Source organism: Puma concolor, chromosome F2, assembly GCF_028749965.1.
Source record: "Puma concolor isolate L17-30 chromosome F2, mPumCon1.1.hap2, whole genome shotgun sequence".
Classification (NCBI taxonomy): Eukaryota; Metazoa; Chordata; class Mammalia; order Carnivora; family Felidae; genus Puma; species Puma concolor.
Window position 1 is genome coordinate 63,224,264 of NC_141684.1, and position 22,717 is coordinate 63,246,980.

The window sequence follows — 22,717 nt, forward strand, 5'->3', positions numbered from 1 at the left end:
CATAAAGTATATTGTAAAATAAACATATGCAAAGGAAATTGAAAAAAAATTGTTTTTAAATAATAAAAGCACTGTCTTTGAGTAGTGCAATGATTGTGAATTGTTGTCTCCTTTAAGTATTTTCCTTTCTCTTTTCAAAATTTGTTGTAATCAGTGCATGCTTATTATTGAGAAAAAGGTGGGAAAGTATTGAGTTTGCACTTCAGAATGAGAAATCTGATTTAAAGGAGAGAATTTTCTGGTGATAATTTTCAATGGGCCACAAGAAAAAAAGGACTTTTTGTTTGTTTTTTGGTTTTTTTCCTAAGGCGCCTGGGTGGCTCAGCTGGTTAAGCCTCCAACTTCGGCTCAGCTCACAATCTCCTGGTTCATGAGTTCGAGCCCCACATTGGACTCTGTGCAGACAGCTCAGAGCCTGGAGCTGCTTCAGATTCTGTATCTCCCTCTCTCTCTCTGCCCCTTCCCCACTCGTGCTCGCTCGTGCACTCTCTCGCGCGCGTGCTCTCTCTCGCGCGCGCGTGCTCTCTCTCGCTCCCTCTCAAAAATAAAAACAGTTTTAAAAAAAATGTTTTTTTTAATTTTTTTTTTCAACATTTTTATTTATTTTTGGGACAGAGAGAGACAGAGCATGAACGGGGGAGGGGCAGAGAGAGAGGGAGACACAGAATCGGAAACAGGCTCCAGGCTCCAAGCCATCAGCCCAGAGCCTGACGCAGGGCTCGAACCCACGGACCGCGAGATCGTGACCTGGCTGAAGCCGGACGCTTAACCGACTGCGCCACCCAGGCGCCCCAGTTTTAAAAAATTTTTAAAGGAGCTTTCTAACAGGTTAACATCATTTATTTGTGTCTTACTGAGATGAGGACAGAGAATAGTTTACTTCTCAAAATTTCTTCTAAGCCTAAGAGTCTATAATTGTTACTATTTCTTCTTTGTCTTTTAACTAGAGTTATACACACACCTGGCCACACTGATGATCATATGGCTCTACTTTTAGAAGAGGAAAATGCTCTCTTTTCTGGAGATTGCATCCTAGGAGAAGGGACAACTATATTTGAGGACCTTTATGATTATATGAACTCCCTAAAAGAACTGTTGAAAGTCAAAGCTGATATTATATATCCAGGTGGGTAGTTTCTTACATGTAGCGATCCACGTGTGTGACATGATGGAGAAGGTTCATTTTGGTTTGTCTGTATGTGTATTTATGTTTTCAGGGCTTGAAGAGATAGACAGTGCTTCTTTAAATCACCCCCCCCCCCCAGGTCTTATCAAGCCATGCAATTAAAAAGGCTGAGAGTAATATTAGTAACTTTATATAAAGATATAAGGGTTATTTTTTAATATCTACACAGCTATTAATAGAACTGTTAAACAAAGGAAATAAGTTTACATTTTCATTCCACAAACTGTCTTCACTTCTGTCAATTTGATTTCTGTTGTAGACTGCATGTTAGCAGTGAACTCTGAGCTCTAGTTTCTTTAACTCACGCTATTGAAATATCAGTAGCTTCCATGTCAACTGTAAAATTGTGTATTCATTTCACTTCTCCAGAAAAAGAAGCCTGTTTTAGTATCTCAGCTGTCACGGCATTGCTCTTCAATATGAACCTCCCTTTTATCCTAAAAGTGAAGAAAGACATAGGACTGGACAAGAGGGCCCAGAAGGAAAAAGAAACGAGGTTACCTAATTGTTTAAGTCCTTCCAACTTGTTCCTAACCAGAGAGCCATGGAGAGACTTGTAATTACAGTGTCTTCAATCCCCTTATATTCTTTCATGAGTTTCTACTGCTGAGGGGATAGGAAACATAGTGGAGCTGGGCATTTGGATTTATTATGACCTAAGAGGAATGGAAGCTGACAGCTGTTTTTAAAGAGAAGAGAGCACATGTTTGATGTACTCACATTGGAGTAAAACTAATGAGAGGCTGCCTTGGTAAAGGTTCTTAGAGTGTTTGCTTTAGTGACTCCAGTGAACTGGCCTACTGGCATAGCAGGAACTTAAAATACATTCTGTAACCATAGCTACTATATATTAAGGCCTGCTACCTCTCAGGTACTGTGCAGGGACCTTTACAGTGTTGTCCTCACAAAAACCCAGTGAAGCAGGTCGTGGGATCTTCATTGCACGGCAGAAGAAACAAGCTCAGGGATTCAGACTTCTGATGGCCACGCAACTAGTAAGTGATAGTCAATATTCCAACCAAAGCCCATGCTCTGTATATGGTAACAGGTTAGTCTGCTGAATTTGTTCTCAAGTATTTTAAACATCCCTCTTGCAGACTTGGGTCATACATAATTTGCACTATCTGAAAGAGCAACTAAATTTCAATATGACTTAGGGGCACCTGGGTGGCTCATTCAGATAAGCATCTGGCTCTTGGTTTCATCTCAGTTCGAGCCCCACGTCAAGCTCTGCGCCAATAGCATGGAGCCGGCTTGGATTCTCTGCCCTCCCCCCACTCGTGCTCTCTCTTTCTCAAAATAAATAAATGTTAAAAAAAATTTTTTTTTAACTTAAAAAAAAACTTTTACTAGAACTTAATCGGGGTTGTCAGCATTTCTGAATGACTAGCCTATACATAAGATGCTTAAAGTTTTACTGTGGTTCTTGTGAATTTTTAATAGATCTTGGTCACTTACATGAAGCTACTTTTTACATTCCTCCTTTCAATCTTTTATAAGTGTGGCATGGTGGGTAAGAGCACAGAGTAATTAAAAGCTCACAAGTCAGAACCCCAGCACCGTCCCCTCCTCACTGTTGAACCGTGGGCAAATTATTTACCCTCCTTACACTCCCACTTCTGTTATAAAGAAGGTATGATAAGAGTGCCTACCTCATCGGACTCTTATAACAATAATATATAGAGGGTGGGTGATGGGCATTGAGGAGGGCACCTTTTGGGATGAGCACTGGGTGTTGTATGGAAACCAATTTGACAATAAATTTCATATTTAAAAAAAACAATAATATATATTATGCATTTAGAGCAGTGCCTGGCAGATAATGAGCACACTATAAATAGTACCTATCCTTACTCATGTGCTTACTGTTTTTGTTGTTAATTTTTTTTTTTTAAGTATATAGTAACACTTCATGCAGATTTTATCTGATATAATACTCTGGTTTTGGCCAGAGTTTGTATGTAATTTTTAAATTTTGTATGTAATTTTTTAAATTTGTATGTAATTTTTAAATCTCTTACACCTGTATCATTTTCCACAAATTCATATTTAGAACACTTAGTATGCTTTTTCAGTACATCATGTGCATTATTTTTAAACAGACTGAATTAATTTCAGTTGTACTTAGTGTTTTTTATCTGTTTGAAATAAATATTATAATTCTAATTCAGGACACGGCCCAGTAATCCATAATGCCGAAGATAAAATTCTGGAATACATTTCTCACAGAAATATGCGAGAACAGCAAATTCTTGCATTACTTCATGATAATTTTGAAAAATCATTTACAACAATGGAGCTGGTAAAAAACATTTACAAGGTAATTTTCATTTATCTTATTTGTACATAGCAACAGTTTTATTAGAATACTCTACACAGGGGTACCTGGGTGGCTCAGTCGGTTAAAGCATCAGACTCTTGATTTCAGCTCAGGTCATGATCTCACAGTTTGTGAGTTCAAGCTCCGCATCAGGCTCTGAGCTGACAGAGCAGAGCCTGCCTGGGATTCTCTGTCTCTCTCTCCCTCTGCCCCTCCCTGCTCTCACTTTCTCTCTCTCAAAAATAAATAAATAGATGAAAAAAAAAAGAAGAAGAAGAATCTATGTAATAGAACACATATGGTAGACTTATCACATCCCAGAACAGAATAAGTCTGTTCATTTTATAAGTAGTGCGCTTGTATAAATTTGAGATCAACAATCTCAACTTTCTAGAACACAGAAGTTAAACAAAAATGGACACGGGAAACCAAACAAACCATTCTGAACTATCATTAAACCTTATGTACTTCATTCTGTAGGAGAGACCATTACCAACAGCCTATAGCGATTTATGTATTATTGTATCCCTCTTGATTGTTGGTGTCCTAGTCTGTAGCAAGTGAGAAGGGTTATCTGCTAGAGACATACTGGGATAGCAGGGAGAAGTAGCAATGCCTAACAAGGAAGAAGGAGAAAGTACATGTAACAGAACATGAGTAAATAACTTAGTATATAGAGAAAAGAAACCCTCGCGTCAGTGGCCTCTGAGCATATCACGTATAACTACTACCACAACCTGTATAGCCATAAGATACATGGGAGGATAAAGATGAGCTTGAAAAGTACCTGGGCCCAGTTATAATTAGTAAAGAACTGTAACGTTCCATAGGCCTAAGTTATCAAGACAATCACATCATACTCAGTGTGCTTTGTTTTAAAAAGGAGGGATGAGTGGTTAAAATGGCTAAAGATAAAAAGTGCCACTGGCAAAGCGGTAATATAAAGTTTCTTTCTCTGAGAGAGGGGGAGAGAATGCTTATGCATGAGTAAGGGAGGGGTAGAGGGAAAGCCAGACAGAGAATCCTAAGCAGGCTCCACATGTGGAACCCAACTCGGGGCTCAATCCCACGGCCATGACATCATGATCTGAACCGAAATCAAGAGTCGGATGCTTAACTGCCTGAGCCACCCAGGAGCCCCTGGTAACATAAATATTTAAATTCTGTGAAAGAGTTCATTTCCTCATAATACTAGAGTATAGCCACTCTAGACTATACATTGGTACACTGGGGTTTTCTCTCCTAACTTAAGTATAGACAGCAGAACTCATAACCCTCCCAGATGAGTCACATTAAGCAGTTTCCCATACCCTAAAAAATGCTGGTTCTGCATTCAGAGGTATGTTCAGAGGTATACTCACTGTATATATGTGTCAAGTACCTGTTGCATACAGAATAGTACTAGGTATTACACAGAGATGTATTCAGTCAACATTTACTAGATTCCTGTGCCACACAATGGACGAGATACAGAGTTACACAGATGATTAGAGATCCCTGCCCTCAAAGGACTCATAGTTTAGTGAAGACAGACACGTTCAACACATAGTTGTAATACTAACTCGCATTTTTTGAACACATTATTATGTGCTAGATGCTGTACTCCTTGTTTCACACTTACAAATGTAATTTGAGGTCCTTAATTCATATACCTCGAATTCTCAATACATGAAGATACTATTATTCCAATTTAATAGACTTAAAAAACAAAAAACTGGGGCGCCTGAGCAGCTCAGTCAGTTAAGCATCTTAGGCTCAGTTAAGCAACTCAGTCAGTTAAGCAACTTAGGCTCAGGTCATGATTTCATGGTTCGTGGGTTCAAGCCCCGTGTCGGGCTCTGTGCTGACAGCTTGCTCAGAGCCTGGAACCTGCTTCAGATTCTGTGTCTTCTTCCCTCTGTGCCCCTCCCCCACCACACTCTGTCTCTCTCTGTCTCTCAAAAATAAATAAATGTTAAAAAAAAAATTTTTTTTTAAACTGACTCAGAAAGTTTGAGTTAAGTAACTTCCAAAGGTACACCACTAGCAGATGTCACATACTCAAAAGTGAGATGTCAGATACTACTCATATCTTGCTTTTTCTATCACACCAGGCTTCCTCCAAGACCTCTTTATAGTATATCAGAGCATTAAAGAAAGAAGAATAAATTATATCTGATGGAAGATGCAGGGTATTAAGGCTTGCCTGGAAAAGCTTTAAAATTTTAATCATTTAATTGAGTCTTAAAGAGTAAGCATTTCCCAAGCCAGAGTATAGGAGAAAAGAAGCCATTCTAGACAGAAGGAAAAACATGCCCTGGGAGTAATAAACCAGCATTGTGTACATTTGAAAACCCACAAAGAAACTGCATATGACTGGAGCACACAATGCATATGGGGATGGGCAGGAAAGGAATCCCAGGGAATGAGGCAGAAAGGCAAGCATGATCAGATCATGGAAGCTTTCACCACCATGCTGAAAAGTTGGGCTTTAGCCAATAAACCTGGGCATAGCCACTCAAGGATCTTGGGAGAGGAGTCACATAATCAGATCTTGAAGATCACAATGCTGGGGGCGCCTGGGTGGATCAGTTGGTTGGGCATCCAACCTCCACTCAGGTCATGATCTTGCAGTTTGTGGGTTCGAGCCCTGCATTGGGCTCTGTGCTGACAGCTCAGAGCCTGGAGCCTGCTTAGGATTCTTTGTCTCCCTCTCTCTCTGCCCCTCCCCTGCTCTCTCTCTCTCTCTCTCTTTCTGAAAAATAAACATTTAAAAAAAATTAGAAGATCACAATGGCAGATATGGTAAATGGAGCTTAAGGGAGAGTTGGGGGTTAGAAGTTTATATTTGGAAACATTAATATCTGATACTGCTGTGCCAAGTTGGTTGTGTAAGAAGTGAGTCAACAATACAACTCATTGTTGCATGAATGCTTAGGGGTGCCTGGGTGACTCAGTCAGTTGAGCATCTGACTTCAGCTCAGGTCATGATCTTGCAGTTCATGAGTCCATGCAGAGCTCACTTTGGATCCTCTGTACCCCTCTTTCATTGCCCCTCCCCCCAAAAAAACTTAAATAAACTTTTTTTTTATTTTTAATGAGTGTTTTAAGAGAAGTCTAAGGAAATTTTCAGGATGAAAACTAAATGATGGGAGAGGTAGTATAACCAATGGAAACATACAAAGATACTATCATGTAACCTAATAAATAAACCATAGGGCCAATGGATCTGTGGCATCATCAAAACTATCTAGAATAATTTTTATAGTTATTTATTTATTTATTCATTCATTCATAAAATGTGGAGTTCCTACTCTGTGCCATTATGCTAAGCACTGGGTATTCAGTGATGAACAAAACTGACACTATTAACTGTCTAGACTGTTCAGTCTATTTGATCTACAGGTATATAGATAGAAATACAGTGGCCTAAAGCAAGACATGTACAAGGTGAAATCATTTTGATTATTCCTCTATAAAAATGTATTTAAAATTTTCCCCTTTTGATGCATTTTTTCTTCAATAGTTTCAAAACGATTTACTTCTTTTTTAAAAAGGAAATATTTTCTTTCACTCTTGTCTTTCTTTTAGACTGTTCCTGAGCATTTATATAAGATGGCTGAACATAATGTCTTGCTTCATTTAATAAAATTAGAAAAAGAAGGAAAAATCTGTAAGTATACTTCCAAACTTCACTTCTTTTATTACCAGCATCTAAAATATTTTCTTACAAGTCCTTCCTTGAACGTCACTGTAAGATGGAGAAACGCACTAGGAAGGGTTAATAGTGAAAGTGGACCACAAGTTGGAACCTAAAGTTCCCACAGGAATTAGAATTTTGCTTAGGGGTTGCAGTTCTTACCCACCAGAACTATAATCAAAGGCGTGTAATGGAAAGATAGTTTCTCCTCTCCCAACCACAAGACCACAAAGAATTTCACATGTAGAAGGCTTGGGAACAGCCAAATGTTTTAGCAGTAGTAAAGGTAGTAACACAAAGATATTAAAGCAGTCAATCTGTCTTTACTAGTTTTAGGTTAATTCATCAAATTAATCTTTCTAGAAGTTTAATCCTTAAAATCAAGAAGCTTAAAGCTTGAATTTTGTGTAGAAGCCTCAACAATGCTCTTAAATGTCCAAAAATAAAAAAAATACCCACTTTATATTGAGCAATAAAATTATTTTAGGAATGAATGCTTTTACTAGCCACAAAATAACTTAAAATCCATTAAATTTGCTTATCTGTTGTTAAATTTTTACTCTCTAATTTTCTTTCCACAGTTAGCAACATGGATCCTGACAAGAAATGGAAAGCTAATCTTTAGTTGCAGATTGATGCAAGCTTGTGTTGGTTTGTTTTTAGAGAATGGTGTGATTTTCTTAACTGTTAATTATTTATACGAAAGACAGAGTATAGAACATTGAAAACAACCCTAGATATACTTTAAAATATTGTCATATTTTCTTCTAAAATAAATATTACATTTTACATTTTACATGTTACTTATCTAACCTGAGTCGTATAACATTTTATCAAAAATTCAGAATCCAACAATGTATCCATGTTCAACAGATTCAATAAAATGGCTACTTTAAAAATAATAGAATTTGTGTAATTTAAAACTGAATATTATTCTTGGAGATTAGTTATCTATTACAAATGGCCAATAATACCATTTTCTCCAGCTGCTGCAGTTAACAGCACAGATTTCTACATAATCCTTCTTTACGTCTGTAGATAACAGCTTTGTTTTCATGCTTCTATCAATTATGATTTTATTTTAGTTCTATAGCCCTGTATCTTGTATATTTTCTTATAATGGTATCCCACAATAATTTATGAACATCAACATTGGCATAATGCCAATTAAAGTCATTATATAATAATTATTTCTGTAGTCCATTACTACAACCAACATACTTTTTCAAGTTTAGTTTTTAGTATGTAGTCATCAGCATATATATGAATTATATACCAAAAGTTGTTTTTTTAATTAATTAGAGGATTTATAAGACAGGGCATTTTTTATATAAGTAGTGTTCTTGAATAGGAGTTAGGTTCTCAGGGCAGCTCTCCAGTGCTTATTTAACCCACAAGGTTGCCAAACTACAATACTAAAATGAGCTCAGAATCCTGAGAAATGGCCCTTTTAAAATTCTTTCCTAAAGGTAAGACTACAAAATTTTTTTAAGCTTTTTTTGATATCCTCACCTCTTTCTGCTCCTTTTCCCAAGGTCCCCAGCATGTTCATACTATTCTAGACACTTATTCTCATGCTTTAGAGACCTATTGTGTTCCTGAAACCATTTCACATTACAAAATAACTGTGAACTCAACAATAACAAAAATAAACAACTCCATTCAAAAATGGGCAAAGGACTTAAATAGACATTTCTCCAAAGAAGATAAACAAATGGCCAATAAGCACAGGAAAATATGCTGGACATCACTAATCACGGCAGAAATGAAAATTAAAACCACAATGATATACCACTTCATCCCTATTAGAATGACTATTATCAAAAAAAATAATAATAAAAGTATTGGGGAGGATGTGGAGAAATTGGAACCCTCGGGCATCACTGGTGGAATGTAAAATGGTGCAGCTGCTATAGAAAACATTGTGGTGGCTCCTCCAAAGTTAAACATAGAATTACCATACAATTCAACAATTCCACTTCTGGTATATACCCAAAAGAATTGAAAGCAAAGACTTGAATAGATATTTACACGCCCAGGTTCATGAAGGCAGTGTTATTCAAAATAGCCAGAGGTGGAGGCAACCCAAGTATCTATTTAAGGATGAATGGGTAACTAAAATGGTGTATGTACAGACAATGGACTATGATTCAGCCTTAAAAAGGAAGGAGATAGGGGCGCCTAGGTGGCTCAGTCGGTTAAGCGTCCGACTTCGGCTCAGGTCATGATCTCACAGTCTGTGGGTTCGAGCCCCGCGTCGGACTCTGTGCGGACAGCTCAGAGCCTGGAGCCTGTTTCGGATTCTGTGTCTCCCTCTTTCTCTGACCCTCCCTGTTCATGCTCTCTCTCTCTCTCTCTCTGTCTCAAAAATAAATAAATGTTAAAAAAAAAAAATTTTTTTAAAAAAAAGGGAAGGAGATTCTGACACATGCTACAGTATGGGTGAAACTTGAAGACATTATTCTAAGTGATATCAGCCAGTACAGAGGGACAAATACTACACGATTCCACTTATTTGAGATACCTAGTGTAGTCCAATTGATAAGAGACAGAAAATAGAATGAATGGTGGGGTGCCTGGGTGGTTGAGTCGGTTGAGCCTCCGACTTTGGCTCAGGTCATGATCTCAGTCTGTGAGTTCGAGCCCCGCATCGGGCTCTGTGCTGACAGCTCGGAGCCCGGAGCCTGTTTCAGATTCTGTGTCTCCCTCTCTCTCTGACCCTCCCCCGTTCGTGCTCTGTCTCTCTCTGTCTCAAAAATAAATAAACGTTAAAAAAAAAATTTTTTTTTTAAAAGAATGAATGGTAGATGCCAGAGACTGGGAGAGACAGAGAAATGGGGCATAAGTGTTTGGTGGGTAAGGAATTCAATTTGGGAAGATGAAAAAGTTCTGGAAATAGATGATTGTGATCATGATTGTACATAAATCATGAATGTATTTAATGCCACTGAACAGTATACTTAAAAATTGTTAAAAAAAAAAAAAAAATGTGGGCGCCTGGGTGGCTCAGTCAGCTAGGGCATCTGACTTCAGCTCAGGTCATGATCTCCTGGTTCGTGAGTTCGGGCCCCGCGTCGGGCTCTGTACTGACAGCTCAGAGCCTGGAGCCTGCTTCGGATTCTGTGTCTCCCTCTCTCTCTGCCCCTCCCCCACTCATGCTCTGTATCACTCTGTCTCTCAAAAATGAATAAACATTTTAAAAACTTTTTAAAAATGTTAAAAAATGGCTATAAATATTTTCCCCAACACCACCACCAAAAAAAAAAAAAAAATCTGTATTCCCATTCCCTAAGTATAGCAGATACCAGCAAAATTTAGACAAGAAGTCTGATTATGTGTGTATGTGAATGTTTAGTTTACCTCTTAATTTGCATGTCCTCCATTCTTTCCAATCTCTTTGAATAAAACAGCAGTTGATCAAACCAGAAAACCCAATAGTTATTTTTGATATGCCCCATCCCTCATATCATATCCAGTTCTTCATCAAGTACATACTGACTGTTCCAGCTCTGGAACTTGTCTCTGCCTCTTACTCCACCAATAGTCCTTAGCCCAGGCTGTCACCCTTTTTTGCTTGGACAACTGCCATAGCCCATAACTCTGGTCTCCCTACTTCTGTTCTTGGAGGGAGTGAGGGGACAGGGATGAGAAGGGCATTCTGAACTGAAGAAATCTGCACAAAGCCATGTAATCATGGTCTTGTTTAAGTACCATGGCACCACTACAAGTGGACCTATTGGAGGAGGGGTGATAATGGAAGGCCCTTCAACTTCCTGATTTTTCAGAGTCTAAGCAACTGACCTTTAACAAAAACAATGGCATTCATTAAATACCTGCTTTGTGCTGGGTACTGGATCAGGCACTGGGGACACAAAGGGGAACAAAACAGCATCTCTGCTCTCAAAAGAAGCTTATATTCTAGTTCTGGAGATACATAGTTACAATATGCGGTACCATGAAATTTGGCTGGGTTATAGAAAGCTTAGAGGATGGGGCACCTGGGTGGCTCAGTCGGTTGAACCCACTAGGTTTCGGCTCAGGTCATGAATTTGAGCTCCACGCTCCAAGCTCCTGCTTGGGATTCTCTTTCTCCCTCCCCCTCTCCCTCTCCTCTGCCCCTCCCTGCCTCTCTCTTTCTCTCTCAAAATAAGTAAACTTTAAAAATTAAAAAAAAAAAAAAAAGCTTAGAGGAGCCTGAGCCCAGTCTTCAAAGATGAGTAAGTGGTATCCAGGTAAAGAAGTTAGAAATGTTTACATTTTTTTTTAATTTTTTTGAGAGAAGAGAGAGAATGTGCAGGGCAGAGACAGGGAGACAGAATCTGAAGCAGACCCCAGGCTCCAAGCTGTCAGCACACAGCCCAACGTGGGGCTTGAACCCATGAACCATGAGATCATGACCTGAGCCAAAGTTGGACACTCAACTGACTGAGCCACCCAGGCACTCCTAGAAGTTAGAGATGTTTAGGAGATGAGAAGAATTGTTCCAGTTGGAAGAAATAGTGTATGCACATAAACAGATATGGCAGAGCATCACATGGTTGGAGAACTAAGTATAATGTTTGTGGGTTGAGGTCTTAGAGACAAAAAGAATCAAGGGAACATAGAAATTTCACAGGAACCAATGTATTGTCATCCAGCCATGCTTCGCACAGGCTGGAATATGCATAATTTAGGAATTAGAAAGTTAATCATATGGGAATGCGAGCTGGTGCAGCCACTCTGGAAAACGTATGGAGGTTCCTCAAAAAACTAAAAATAGAACTCCCCTACAACCCAGCAATTGCACTACTAGGCATTTATCCAAGGGATACAGGTGTGCTGTTTCGAAGGGACACATGCACCCCCATGTTTATAGTAGCACTATCAACAATAGCCAAAGGATGGAAAGAGCCCAAATGGATGAATGGATAAAGAAGATGTGGTTTATATATATATACAATGGAGTATTATTCAGCAATCAAAAAGAATGAAATCTTGCCATTTGCAACTACATGAATGGAACTGGAGGGTATTATGCTAAGTGACATTAGTCAGAGAAAGACAAAAATCATATGACTTCACTCATATGAGGACTTTAAGAGACAAAACAGATGAACATAAGGGAAGGGAAGCAAAAATAATATAAAAACATGGAGGGGGACAAAGCAGAAGAGACTCTTAAATATGAAGAACAAACAGAGGGTTACTGGAGGGGTTGTTGGGTGGGGGGCTAAATGGGTAAGGGGCACGAAGGAATCTACTGAAATCATTGTTGCACTATATGCTAACTAATTTGGATGTAAATTAAAAAAATTAAATTAAAAAAAATTTTTTTACAGTTAATTATAGTCTAGAGCAGTTGTAGTATTATTTTGTTGTCTTCCCAACAGCAAGAGTTGGTTCCCAACCATTGTGATTTCATTCCTCTTTGTTTGTCATAGCCAATTACTATACCCTCCTTTCAATATATCCTTTCAGTAGTTTTGAATTACTCACAGCTTCTGCTAAAACACATTTTCTGTTTACTCAAGAATTTGCATTCTCCTTGTCATCACTTTTGCCTTTCTCTGTATATCTTCAACTTCTGTTTCACAACAACTGAGTAGACCTGTACATGTCTCAGATGCAGATCTCCTCCTAGAAGAGGACCTGCTTGGTGTAATTAACCTTCAGTGTCCCTGTTCAAGAGTGCTTTCCTGCCATCCCATCTTTTATATTACTGACCAGCCTTTATGTAACTACTCTAGACCAATCATCTGGGACCAGAAGGGAGCCCCATTCAACAGTGGACTGGGTAAGGATTCTGAGATTGGCCTTTTCAGTACAGTGAGAAGAAAAAGAGCAGCAGAAGGGGTCTCAAAGGTAGTAGAAGACAGGGTATAAGAAGTATTTAAGAAAAGGAATAGCACTTAGAAACTACTAGATCTTGAAAGAGGGGGATCAAGTAGAAAAGGAGAAGTCTAGTAGAGATCTAGATTTCTGGCTTGGGCATCTGGGTAGATGTTGACCTGATAACCAGGATGAGAAAATACAGGAAATAGAGAAGGCAGAATGGGTTAAGGAAGGAAAGATGCATTGTACTATAGATGAGTTGGAAGTACCAAGGAACATACAGAGGGAGATACCTAGGAGGCACTTAGGTCTTTGGAACTGGAGCCGAATAGGCAAGATCTATTTTGCTGCACGTGACAGAAACTTATTTTCAACTAGTTTAAGCAAAAGGGGAAGTTGGTTGGCACATGTAACCAACCTAAGAAGGATAAGGGTGGAGCCAGGCTTGCGAACAAGAATAAAGATATGGATCCCATCAATACAACCCCAAACCTCTCACCTCTATTTCCTTTTTTGCGGATCAGACTGGCTTCTTCACAAGGCAGGAGACATGGCTACAGGCCTCTCTGGGCTCATATCCTAACCGCTCCATAACCAGCAAGCAAAACTGATGCTTTCAGATTCTGTTTGAAAAAATCCTAGGGGAAGGGCTCCGTGACTTACACTGGCTCATTACCCATTCCTTAGGCCAGTCTCAGCTGTACAGGACATAAGGTACTGTAATTTGGCCCAGGTTTGGTCACATGCCTACCCCTGTAGCCAGAGTGGGTGAGGTCTGTTCTCAGATAAAGAAGAGTCGCAGGAAGATTCTAGAGCAATATGGATTCCTTACTGAATTGCTTTCCTCTCCTTCCAGTGTATAATAAAACAGTTCCCTGCAGTAGCTCACAGAATGTCCGGACCAACTCTATGCAAACTGAACCTTTCCTGTGTATTTCTGTGAGAGTTTTTGAGTGTTTTTAAGTTATTTGGGAGTATCTTCACGTCCCCGATTGTCACTTCAAGAAAAAGTAAAATTGGCTAGTAGCAGGGAAGCTAAAATCCTAGAGAAAACGAGAAAAGATTCAAGTACAGGTGTTTCTTCAACCTGCCAGGACGATACATTAGCACCACCTCCCTTGCAAATCACTCTGTGCTTACCAGAGCGTGGACCGGCGTGAGACACGCTACGAACTTCAGGCATTGTTGGACCGGGAAAATGCACCATTATCGGTCTTTCCCCCATTCCGTTGGGCGGGGGAGGGGGGGGCAGGGTGCTTGAAAGGAGACTTCATTTTGATAGAAGAAAAAGGTTCAATATTTGAAACATTGATTGTGAAAGTCTTACTTCCAACCTCCATGGAGCTGGGCCTTCTGAAACATTTGGAATTAAAATGGAGGAGGGATATGTATAGGTGTATTTACTTGCATATGCAGAAAATATCTCTGGAAAGATACCAAAAATAGCTTGATCAAGGATAGGGTAATCACTAGGACAGAGGTGTTTTACCAGCCAAAAAAAAAAAAAAAAAGGTCAGTAGTATTAAATAAAGACTCTTATGTGTTGTTTATGCTTATTTTACCCATTATTGGATTATATAACATTAAATCCTCAACAATATTACCACACTGTTACTGCATATTACCAATTTTATCCTGAAAGATTGCACATAAATGCTAAAATTCTGAATCCCCAAGAAATCCACATTAAAATCCATTAACATTACAGGCAGTTTTAAAAAACAGTAAGCGTTATTCTTTGAGAATGTAATTCTATTTAGTACCATTTGTGGCAGATTTACTACATGTTTATTGCTACTCCTTTCCAAGACCCAATAAAAAATAATACATACTAAGTATACAGAGTTATAGATTAAAAAAATAATAGTAAAACGTATAAACCTGAGAAGACAGAATGCAAGAGGGGACTGCATAGATTACAACCAAATTTTGCAGGACTACAGATAGAGCTAGGGCAGAGATAAAACTATATCCTGAAATTGCTGTAGGAAGGAAGAGAGCCAAGTCACCCTAACAACCCTTTCAGAAGATTAGGACTTACAGGCACCAGGTGCTACAGAAGGTGGGGGCAGTGCTCTGTTCTAAAAGTGGGATTGTTGAAAGCTTATATGTGCAACATGCCCGAGTGATACACAGCCAGGCAACAGCTGCCCCAAAAAAGAAACCAAAGTTTATTCTTAGAAGTGGAAGGCCAGAAAAAAAAAATTAAGTGAAAGAACAGTAAACTCCCATTCCCCTTTCCTTACCTGTCCCCAGAACAGTGGCTTCCAAGGAGATGAATGTTAGATAGAATATTGGGAATTTCATCTCTAGAGAAAGTGAATGGTACAGACAAAAAAAAAAAAAAAAGAACTTTACATAAATTTGTATAGGAGTTCTCCAACAGATTAGCTGTATCTCCCTCCAGGGAAGCCCACCCACACATATATACAGTTCCCAATCAATATCTCTTAATATAAACAGAAATCCAAAGTTCATAAGAAATGAAAGAACAAAATAAGCAGGGATAGGGAAAAAAAGAGTATACAAAAAATATTTTAATTATTAGTGTTCTTAGATAAGGGAAGGTATTATAATTTGTAAAACAAGAACAGGATGCTGTGAAAAACAGCTCTAGGAAAAAGCCTGATTAAGTAAAGATATAACCAAAATAAATAGAAATTTTGGAAAACAAAACAAAGATGGAAAACAGAAGGGAAAAGATAGAAGATTTTGGGAGAAAACTGGGAGGTACAACATCAAAGTAATTGGGGTTCCAGAAAAAAAGGACTGAAATTGGGCAGAAACTATCAAAGGAGAAGTACAAAAAAATTTCCTAGAACTGAAGGACATGAGTCTTTCAGTTGAAAGGGTCTACTAATGCCCAGCAATACAAAAAAGATAAAACAACCCACACTAAGTCATAACATTATAAGATTTCTGAGCATAACGTTATAAAATTTCAGGGGCTAAGGAGGAGATCTTAAAAGATTCTGGGTTGTGGGTATGGTAGTAGGATTGGGGATTTGGAGTCACTTGGAAGGGAGCATGAATCGAAACGGCACTGTTTTTTTGTTTTTGTTTTTGTTTTTCAGTGTGTATTAGGACATAATGCCTTCAATAATCTGAGGGAGAAATTATTTGTCCTAGAAGTTTATAACCAACCAAGCTATCAGCCATGTGTGAATGCAAGGACTCAAAAAGTTTATGTCTGCCATGCACCTCTCAGGAACTGCTGGATAATGTACTCCAGAAGAACAAGAAAAAGGCACACAACTGATATAGTAAATCCAAAATAGAAAAATGTCAAAAGTACATTCTAAGGCAAAGGTGTGCCTAAACCCTGCTCTAGATTTATTTATTTATTTATTTATTTATTTATTTATTTATTTATTTATTTATTTATTTATTTCGGGGCAGGAGGAGTTAGGGGCTTCAAAAAGAGATCTCCAGAGGGGAAACTGATTGATTATCTGGTACTCCTGAGCCTTTGGGAGGAAAAATCTGTGGTGGTCCTACAACAGCACTAGCTGAACAACTGAAACAATGGTCAGTAAATAGAAAACTATACTGGTGGGGGAAAAAATGAGGCAAGCACTGATTCCAAAAAACACAAGCTACACAAGGAAGGAATAATTATGAAATAGTTTTGGTCTCTGCAATTCTACCTAGGCAATAATGTAAACACTGACTAAAAATTGTGTCAAGGGGGCACCTCGGTGGCTCAGTCAGTTAAGCATCTGACTCTTGATTTCGGCTCAGGTCATGATCTCTTGGGTCCTGGGATCCAGCCTTGTGTCGGGCTCCATGCTGACAGCATAAGGCCTGCTTGAGATTCTCTCTTTCCCTCTCTCTGCCTTTCTCCTACTCATGCTCACTTGCTCTTTCTCTCTCCCTCTCCCTCCCTCCCTCTGTCAAAATGAGTAAATAAACTTTTTTTTAATGTGGTATAAGGATAATAGAGGAAAGGAAATAAGAGGTTGTGAGTGCTGAATCATCACCTATGATAATAAAAAGTCAATAAAGTCTAAAATTGATAAATCAGGAAATAAAAGGGTTAGAATTTCATTAATGCCAGAAAAGGCATCTTAAAAAAAGGAAGAGATTGGGAAAGGGTTTTCCTGTTGGCACTATTTGATTTTTAAATAAACTTTTAAATATTTTTAAAATATTTTAAATAAAAAATTTTAAAAGAAATTTTTAAATAAATGTGATATAAACTAAACATTTTAATGTCAAAATAGTGATAGTATGCAATGGGTAAGTTCCAACTCTTTTAGTCCAGTGGAGCAAGCACTTTTGTCATAGAATTTGCTCTTGCAAAAATCCTCAGGAATTGTAAACAATAAGAGACACATGCTTATTTACTGTTCTCTTAGCCCAAAGGGTAAGAATCTTCCAAGTTCATAATCCTTAATGGATACAAATCTCAAGCATAAAGATTCCCCTAAGAGGAAATCCTATACCTAGTATCTAGACTGTAGGACCTGGAGAATGAAGGTGAACTGGACGTCCATGGCCTTTAAAGTTTCACTGCAGTATGAAACCATCTAAAGATAACTAGACCTGAGGTTACCCGAAGCCAGCAGAGTGCTATTTATAGCTGTATGGTAGATCACAACTTTGTATTCCAATCATAACACAGTACAGTACTAAAGATCTATCATAGTTCAAGTTTCTCCCATTGAGATCTAAACTGAATTTAGGATTCAGTAACTAGCCAATGTAAAGAGAAACAGATTTTGCCTCTATCTCTCAACAAATACTTTCTCTGTGGTTGGTCAAGTTACCCACTACAGAATTTGCAGGCAAGCTAACACTAAAATGACAGATTTCCTCACTTATGTTTACTAGCGTTTTTAAGAACTTTGGCCCCATAGAAGCACTCCTCTGAAGAAAATAGTATTTTTCCAAATCAGAGGTTTCCAAATATAAATTAGGCTGCAGCAATCCAGGCTATAATGAACTTATTTTGTGCATGATTATAATACTACTGTGATATCCTTGGTACTTAAGTTTGGAGGAAAGTACTTCTCTGACAAAAGACCAGTTACTTAGTTTTCCCATGTTTGTCCCCATAATTCCATGAGATTTTAATCCATTCAGTATCCATTTCCTCCTTTTAGAGTGAGACTAACATCTACTCTGGAGCCATATAAAGCAACCTATGCTCTTCATATTTTCCCAAGAGGTGAAGAAAAATTTTTATTAGCAGAAGCTCTCTGGTTTCATACCACAGAAGTCTTCCCAGCATACTTTGTGGAAGTAGATAATCCAGCCTCCTTCTCCTGTTTCAGTTTTCAAAAAAGGTAAAAATGTCTATCAAAAATGGTATATCTCAAAATTTTGTATCTAAACTTGAAACTCCCAGGAATACTCTTAGCCATCTAGTCTCTCAGCACAAAATGTGCTCTTGGACCACTTGGATCGCTATCAACTGGGGAGCTTACTACAAATACACATTTCTGGAACCTCCCAGATTTACCAAATCAGAATTTCTAGAGAGGACCAAGGAATATAATTTCTTCTATCAACCCAGATGATTCTTTTCTGATACCAATAGAATTCTAAGTTAGCTGGCACAAAAACCAACACTCAGATCAATGGAACAGAATAGAGAACCCAGAAATGGACCCAGAAAAGTATGGCCAACTAATCTTTGACAAAGCAGGAAAGAATATCCGATGGAATAAAGACAGTCTCTTCACCAAGTGGTGCTGGGAAAACTGGACAACAACATGCAGAAGAATGAACCTGGACCACTTTCTTACACCATACACAAAAATAAACTCAAAATGGATGAAAGATCTCAGTGTAAGACAGGAAGCCATCAAAATCCTCGAGGAGAAAGCAGGCAAAAACCTCTTTGATCTTGCCCGCAGCAACTTCTTACTCAACAAGTCTCTGGAGGCAGGGAAACAAAAGCAAAAATGAACTATTGGGACCTCATCAAAATAAAAAGTTTCTACACAGCAAAGGAAACAACCAGCAAAACTAAAAGGCAACCAACAAAATGGGAGAAGATATTTGCAAACGACATATCAGATAAAGGGTTAGTATCCAAAATCTATAAAGAACTTACCAAACTCAACACCCAAAAAACAAATAATCCCATGAAGTAATGGGCAAAAGACATGAATAGACACTTCTCCAAAGAAGACATCCAGATGGCCAACCGACACATGAAAAAATGCTCAGCATCACTCATCATCAGGGAAATACAAATCAACACCACAATGAGATACCACCTCACACCTGTCAGAATGGCTAACATTAACAACTCAGGCAACAACAGATGTTGACGAGGATGCAGAGAAAGAGGATCTCTTTTGCACTGCTGGTGGGAATGCAAACTGGTGCAGCCACTCTGGAAAACAGTATGGAGGTTCCTCAAAAAACTAAAAATAGAACTACCCTACGACCCAGCAATTGCACTACTAGGCATTTATCCAAGGAACACAGGTGTGCTGTTTCAAAGGGACACATGCATCCCAATGTTTATAGCAGCACTATCAACAATAGCCAAAGGATGGAAAGAGCCCAAATGTCCATCAATGGATGAATGGATAAAGAAGATGTGGTATGTATAGACAATGGAGTCTTACTCAGCAATCAAAAAGAATGAAATCTTGCCTTTTGCAACTATGTGGATGGAACTAGAGGGTATTATGCTAAGCGAAATTAGAGAAAGACAAATATCATAAGGCTTCACTCACATGAGGACTTTAAGATACAAAACAGATGAACATAAGGGAAGGGAAGCAAAAATAATATAAAAACAGGGAGGGGGACAAAACATAAGAGGCTCTTAAATATGGAGAACAAACAGAGGGTTACTGGAGGGGTTTTGGGAGGGGGGATGGGCTAAATGGGTAAGGGGCCCTAAGGAATCTACTCCTGAAATCATTGTTACACTATATGCTAATTTGGATGTAAATTAAAAAAAAAAGAATTCTAATTTAGTATTGGGTTGTTGGCTTTTATTTATCAAAGGTTGCTGTGAGATACACACAAATAAAATCTCTATCTTTTTTTTTAATGCTACCTATCAAGGACATTGTCTATTTTATTATTCAGTGTTCTTTGGTTTCCATGGAACAAAATCCCTTTCAGATTTCAGAGCTGGATAAAAGGTTTTCTTTTCTATGAACTGCTGTGCTTTCTTTATTAGACTAGTGTTCATCAAATTTGGCTAATTATCAAAATTGCCTGGGGAAATTTTTAAAAATACATGCATCCCAGACCCCCTGTAAAACCCATTCATGAGATACTCCAGGTAAAAGAGAATCCATGTAAGACTAAACATTAACCATGTTTCAAAACTATACGTGAGATGATGTCTAGATAATTCACCATGTTCACTTTTTGCCTTGGCTTCCTGGAAACTAGTCTTAAAGCAATTTTTCTTAAAATTCAGTTCTTTAATGTAATTATTCTCCTTTTCTTTCCCTCATTTTATTACTTGTCTGGTTCAGTATTTTTTAATGAGTTTCAACTTCAGAGGAAATAACTTGTAATAATACTATCCTTTGGACCAGCACATTCCTTGCAAGGGCATTTTAGCCTAAAATAAATCACTTATTGGGATTATAGAGTAAAAGAATCTGGTGGGCTTAAAAGTTTCATCATTCAGATTTTATGGAAGCTTCATAGGAAATTACTGTTTGAAAGGCACTCTGAAAATCATTGTTATTAAATGCCATATACATAATTAAGTTTCTGATCCCTTTTCAATCTCTTTGCTAAGGGTACTCCCCAGACTAAATACATTGTTTCTTTCTTTTTATTCACCACCTCAAAGATCGAATCCATTTTAGTGGTGTCAACCATTACCATCATGCTGAACAATTTCCAGATGTATGCTTGAACTTGAATCATTCACTAAAGCCCCAGGCCTAAATCCTTTGCTAACTGCAGAAACTCTTCATTTGGCTGTCTCCCAAAGACCACACATCGATGTGCAATTTTACATTCCTGATTACTGCCCTCTTCCAATTCGCCCTTTAGGTAAATAGCATCACCATTTTTTCCACATCCCCAGCTGAATTAGTCCTTGGTTACTCATTTCTTTTAATCCCCCTCCACTTAGCAGGGCAATATTTATGCCCTAATTTGAGGATGTGGATGCAGTCTGAAGACCAAAGAAAATGCCCGTGATTATGAGTGATCTCAGAAGGAGTGATAAATTGCCTAGGAAATAAAACTGCCCTGTTTCACAGGGACAAAACTTAACATTTGTCTTAGTCTCAGGGATAGACCCCTTTCTGTTTTCCCCAGTCTGGTACTCCTGCCCCAAATTAAAGTAAACTACTGATTTCTCTGTATTCGTTCAATTCCTGTTCTCATTCATCGTGGTGCTGGCGGTGGTGGTTAACGGTAATGGTTTAGCAATAGTATTTGTCCAACCAATTTCTCATCTGAAGAAAAGGAATGGTAACAGTACCTAACTCAATAAGTTGTTATGAGTATTAAATATCCGTAGTGTTCAGCATAATGCTTGGTACCCAATAAATATCAGTTGCTATTATTTTTGTTGTTGTTATTATTGACAGAATATAGTCACATAGTCCTTATGATTATTTCACTTTGATTTATACCAATTAAACTCCACAAAACACCAAATTTGCTCTCTGGTAAAATCTTACATAAGATTATGAGATTTTTATAAGATAGAATTCACATTCTTCATCTTGGGAGTTAAAATGTAATAGTTGTAAAACCTTAAACAAGTCATTTTGCTGAGCCTCTGTTTCCTCATTTGAAATAGGAATAACATTAGGTTCCAGGTTGACATGAGGTAAAAATTAATATTATGAACAGCACTTGGGAGGCTGCAAGAAACTATACACATTTTAGTTGTTTTCATTGGTGCTGTAAGCTTTGTCTTAGAGGCACTGAGCCCTATACCATTTTTGATGGCTCCAAGATATCAACTCAGTTCAATCAGTCACAAATCCCCTGAGGCACAAGACCTAATGTTAAAAGCAGTTTAAGAAAGCATTTTGCACAGAAAGATGGGTTCATTATTTCATCCTCCTCAGATGAAAGTGATCTACTGGATGGCCTCCCGGGCAGATGTAATTGCCCAATTATTTTATGAAGCATCTCCCAAATGTGACAACCTCCCCAGGAACTGCTTACCTACTACCATTTTCCTGTCTGTTCCTGAGAACTAGGACCCTCTTGAAAGCACAACAAATTCAAACTAAGACCCCCTTGTCTATCTGTGTCTGCTGAGATTGTTTCCGAAATCCTTACTACACACGTCTCCACGGTCCTCGACCGTTGCCTCAAATACGAGTCACCCCACCCTCTGTTACACTCATTCACTCATGCTCATGCTGCTGTTGGATTTTTCTCCCCTGATCCAACCACTTCCTGCTGTTCCTCCACCTCCAGAACCTTTACACCATGTTCTCTGAAGCACCTGTGGTGGTTCATGTTATTTGCCCAACACCCCTTCTTCCACACCCTCCAGTAACAAACTCACTTACCCTACCCACAGGGAAAAGTGGGTGACCACAATGGGCCATAAAAATGGACCCAGGAATGATCATGCTACCAAGCCAGATTAGTCTGGGTCTTTCCTTGGGATTATTCTGATAGATCTTCCAAGAAACCATGTTCTATGCCATATAAATAAAGTCCATTTATGGGGCGCCTGGGTGGCGCAGTCGGTTAAGCGTCCGACTTCAGCCAGGTCACGATCTCGCGGTCCGTGAGTTCGAGCCCCGCGTCGGGC

At 38.5% G+C, this 22,717-nt stretch overlaps 1 protein-coding gene and 1 long non-coding RNA gene across 2 annotated transcripts in view; one reads left to right on the top strand and one right to left on the bottom strand.

The window, feature by feature from the left end:
* Nucleotides 1-7,981, top strand: part of LACTB2 (lactamase beta 2) — a 32,910-nt gene extending 24,929 nt beyond the window's left edge. Inside the window, exons 4-7 of the mRNA XM_025922615.2 lie at nt 948-1,126; nt 3,358-3,506; nt 7,077-7,158; nt 7,767-7,981. Coding sequence (XP_025778400.1) covers nt 948-1,126; nt 3,358-3,506; nt 7,077-7,158; nt 7,767-7,810 — 454 coding nt within the window. The 3' untranslated portion in view covers nt 7,811-7,981. The remainder of the gene's footprint in view (nt 1-947; nt 1,127-3,357; nt 3,507-7,076; nt 7,159-7,766) is intronic.
* On the bottom strand, nt 1,153-22,610 carry LOC147572058 (uncharacterized). The gene is made up of 2 exons (XR_015246852.1): nt 22,470-22,610; nt 1,153-1,623 (listed from the first exon to the last, which is right to left on the bottom strand). It is a non-coding gene; the product is annotated as an uncharacterized LOC147572058 (long non-coding RNA).
* Between the last annotated feature and the right edge of the window lie 107 nt (nt 22,611-22,717).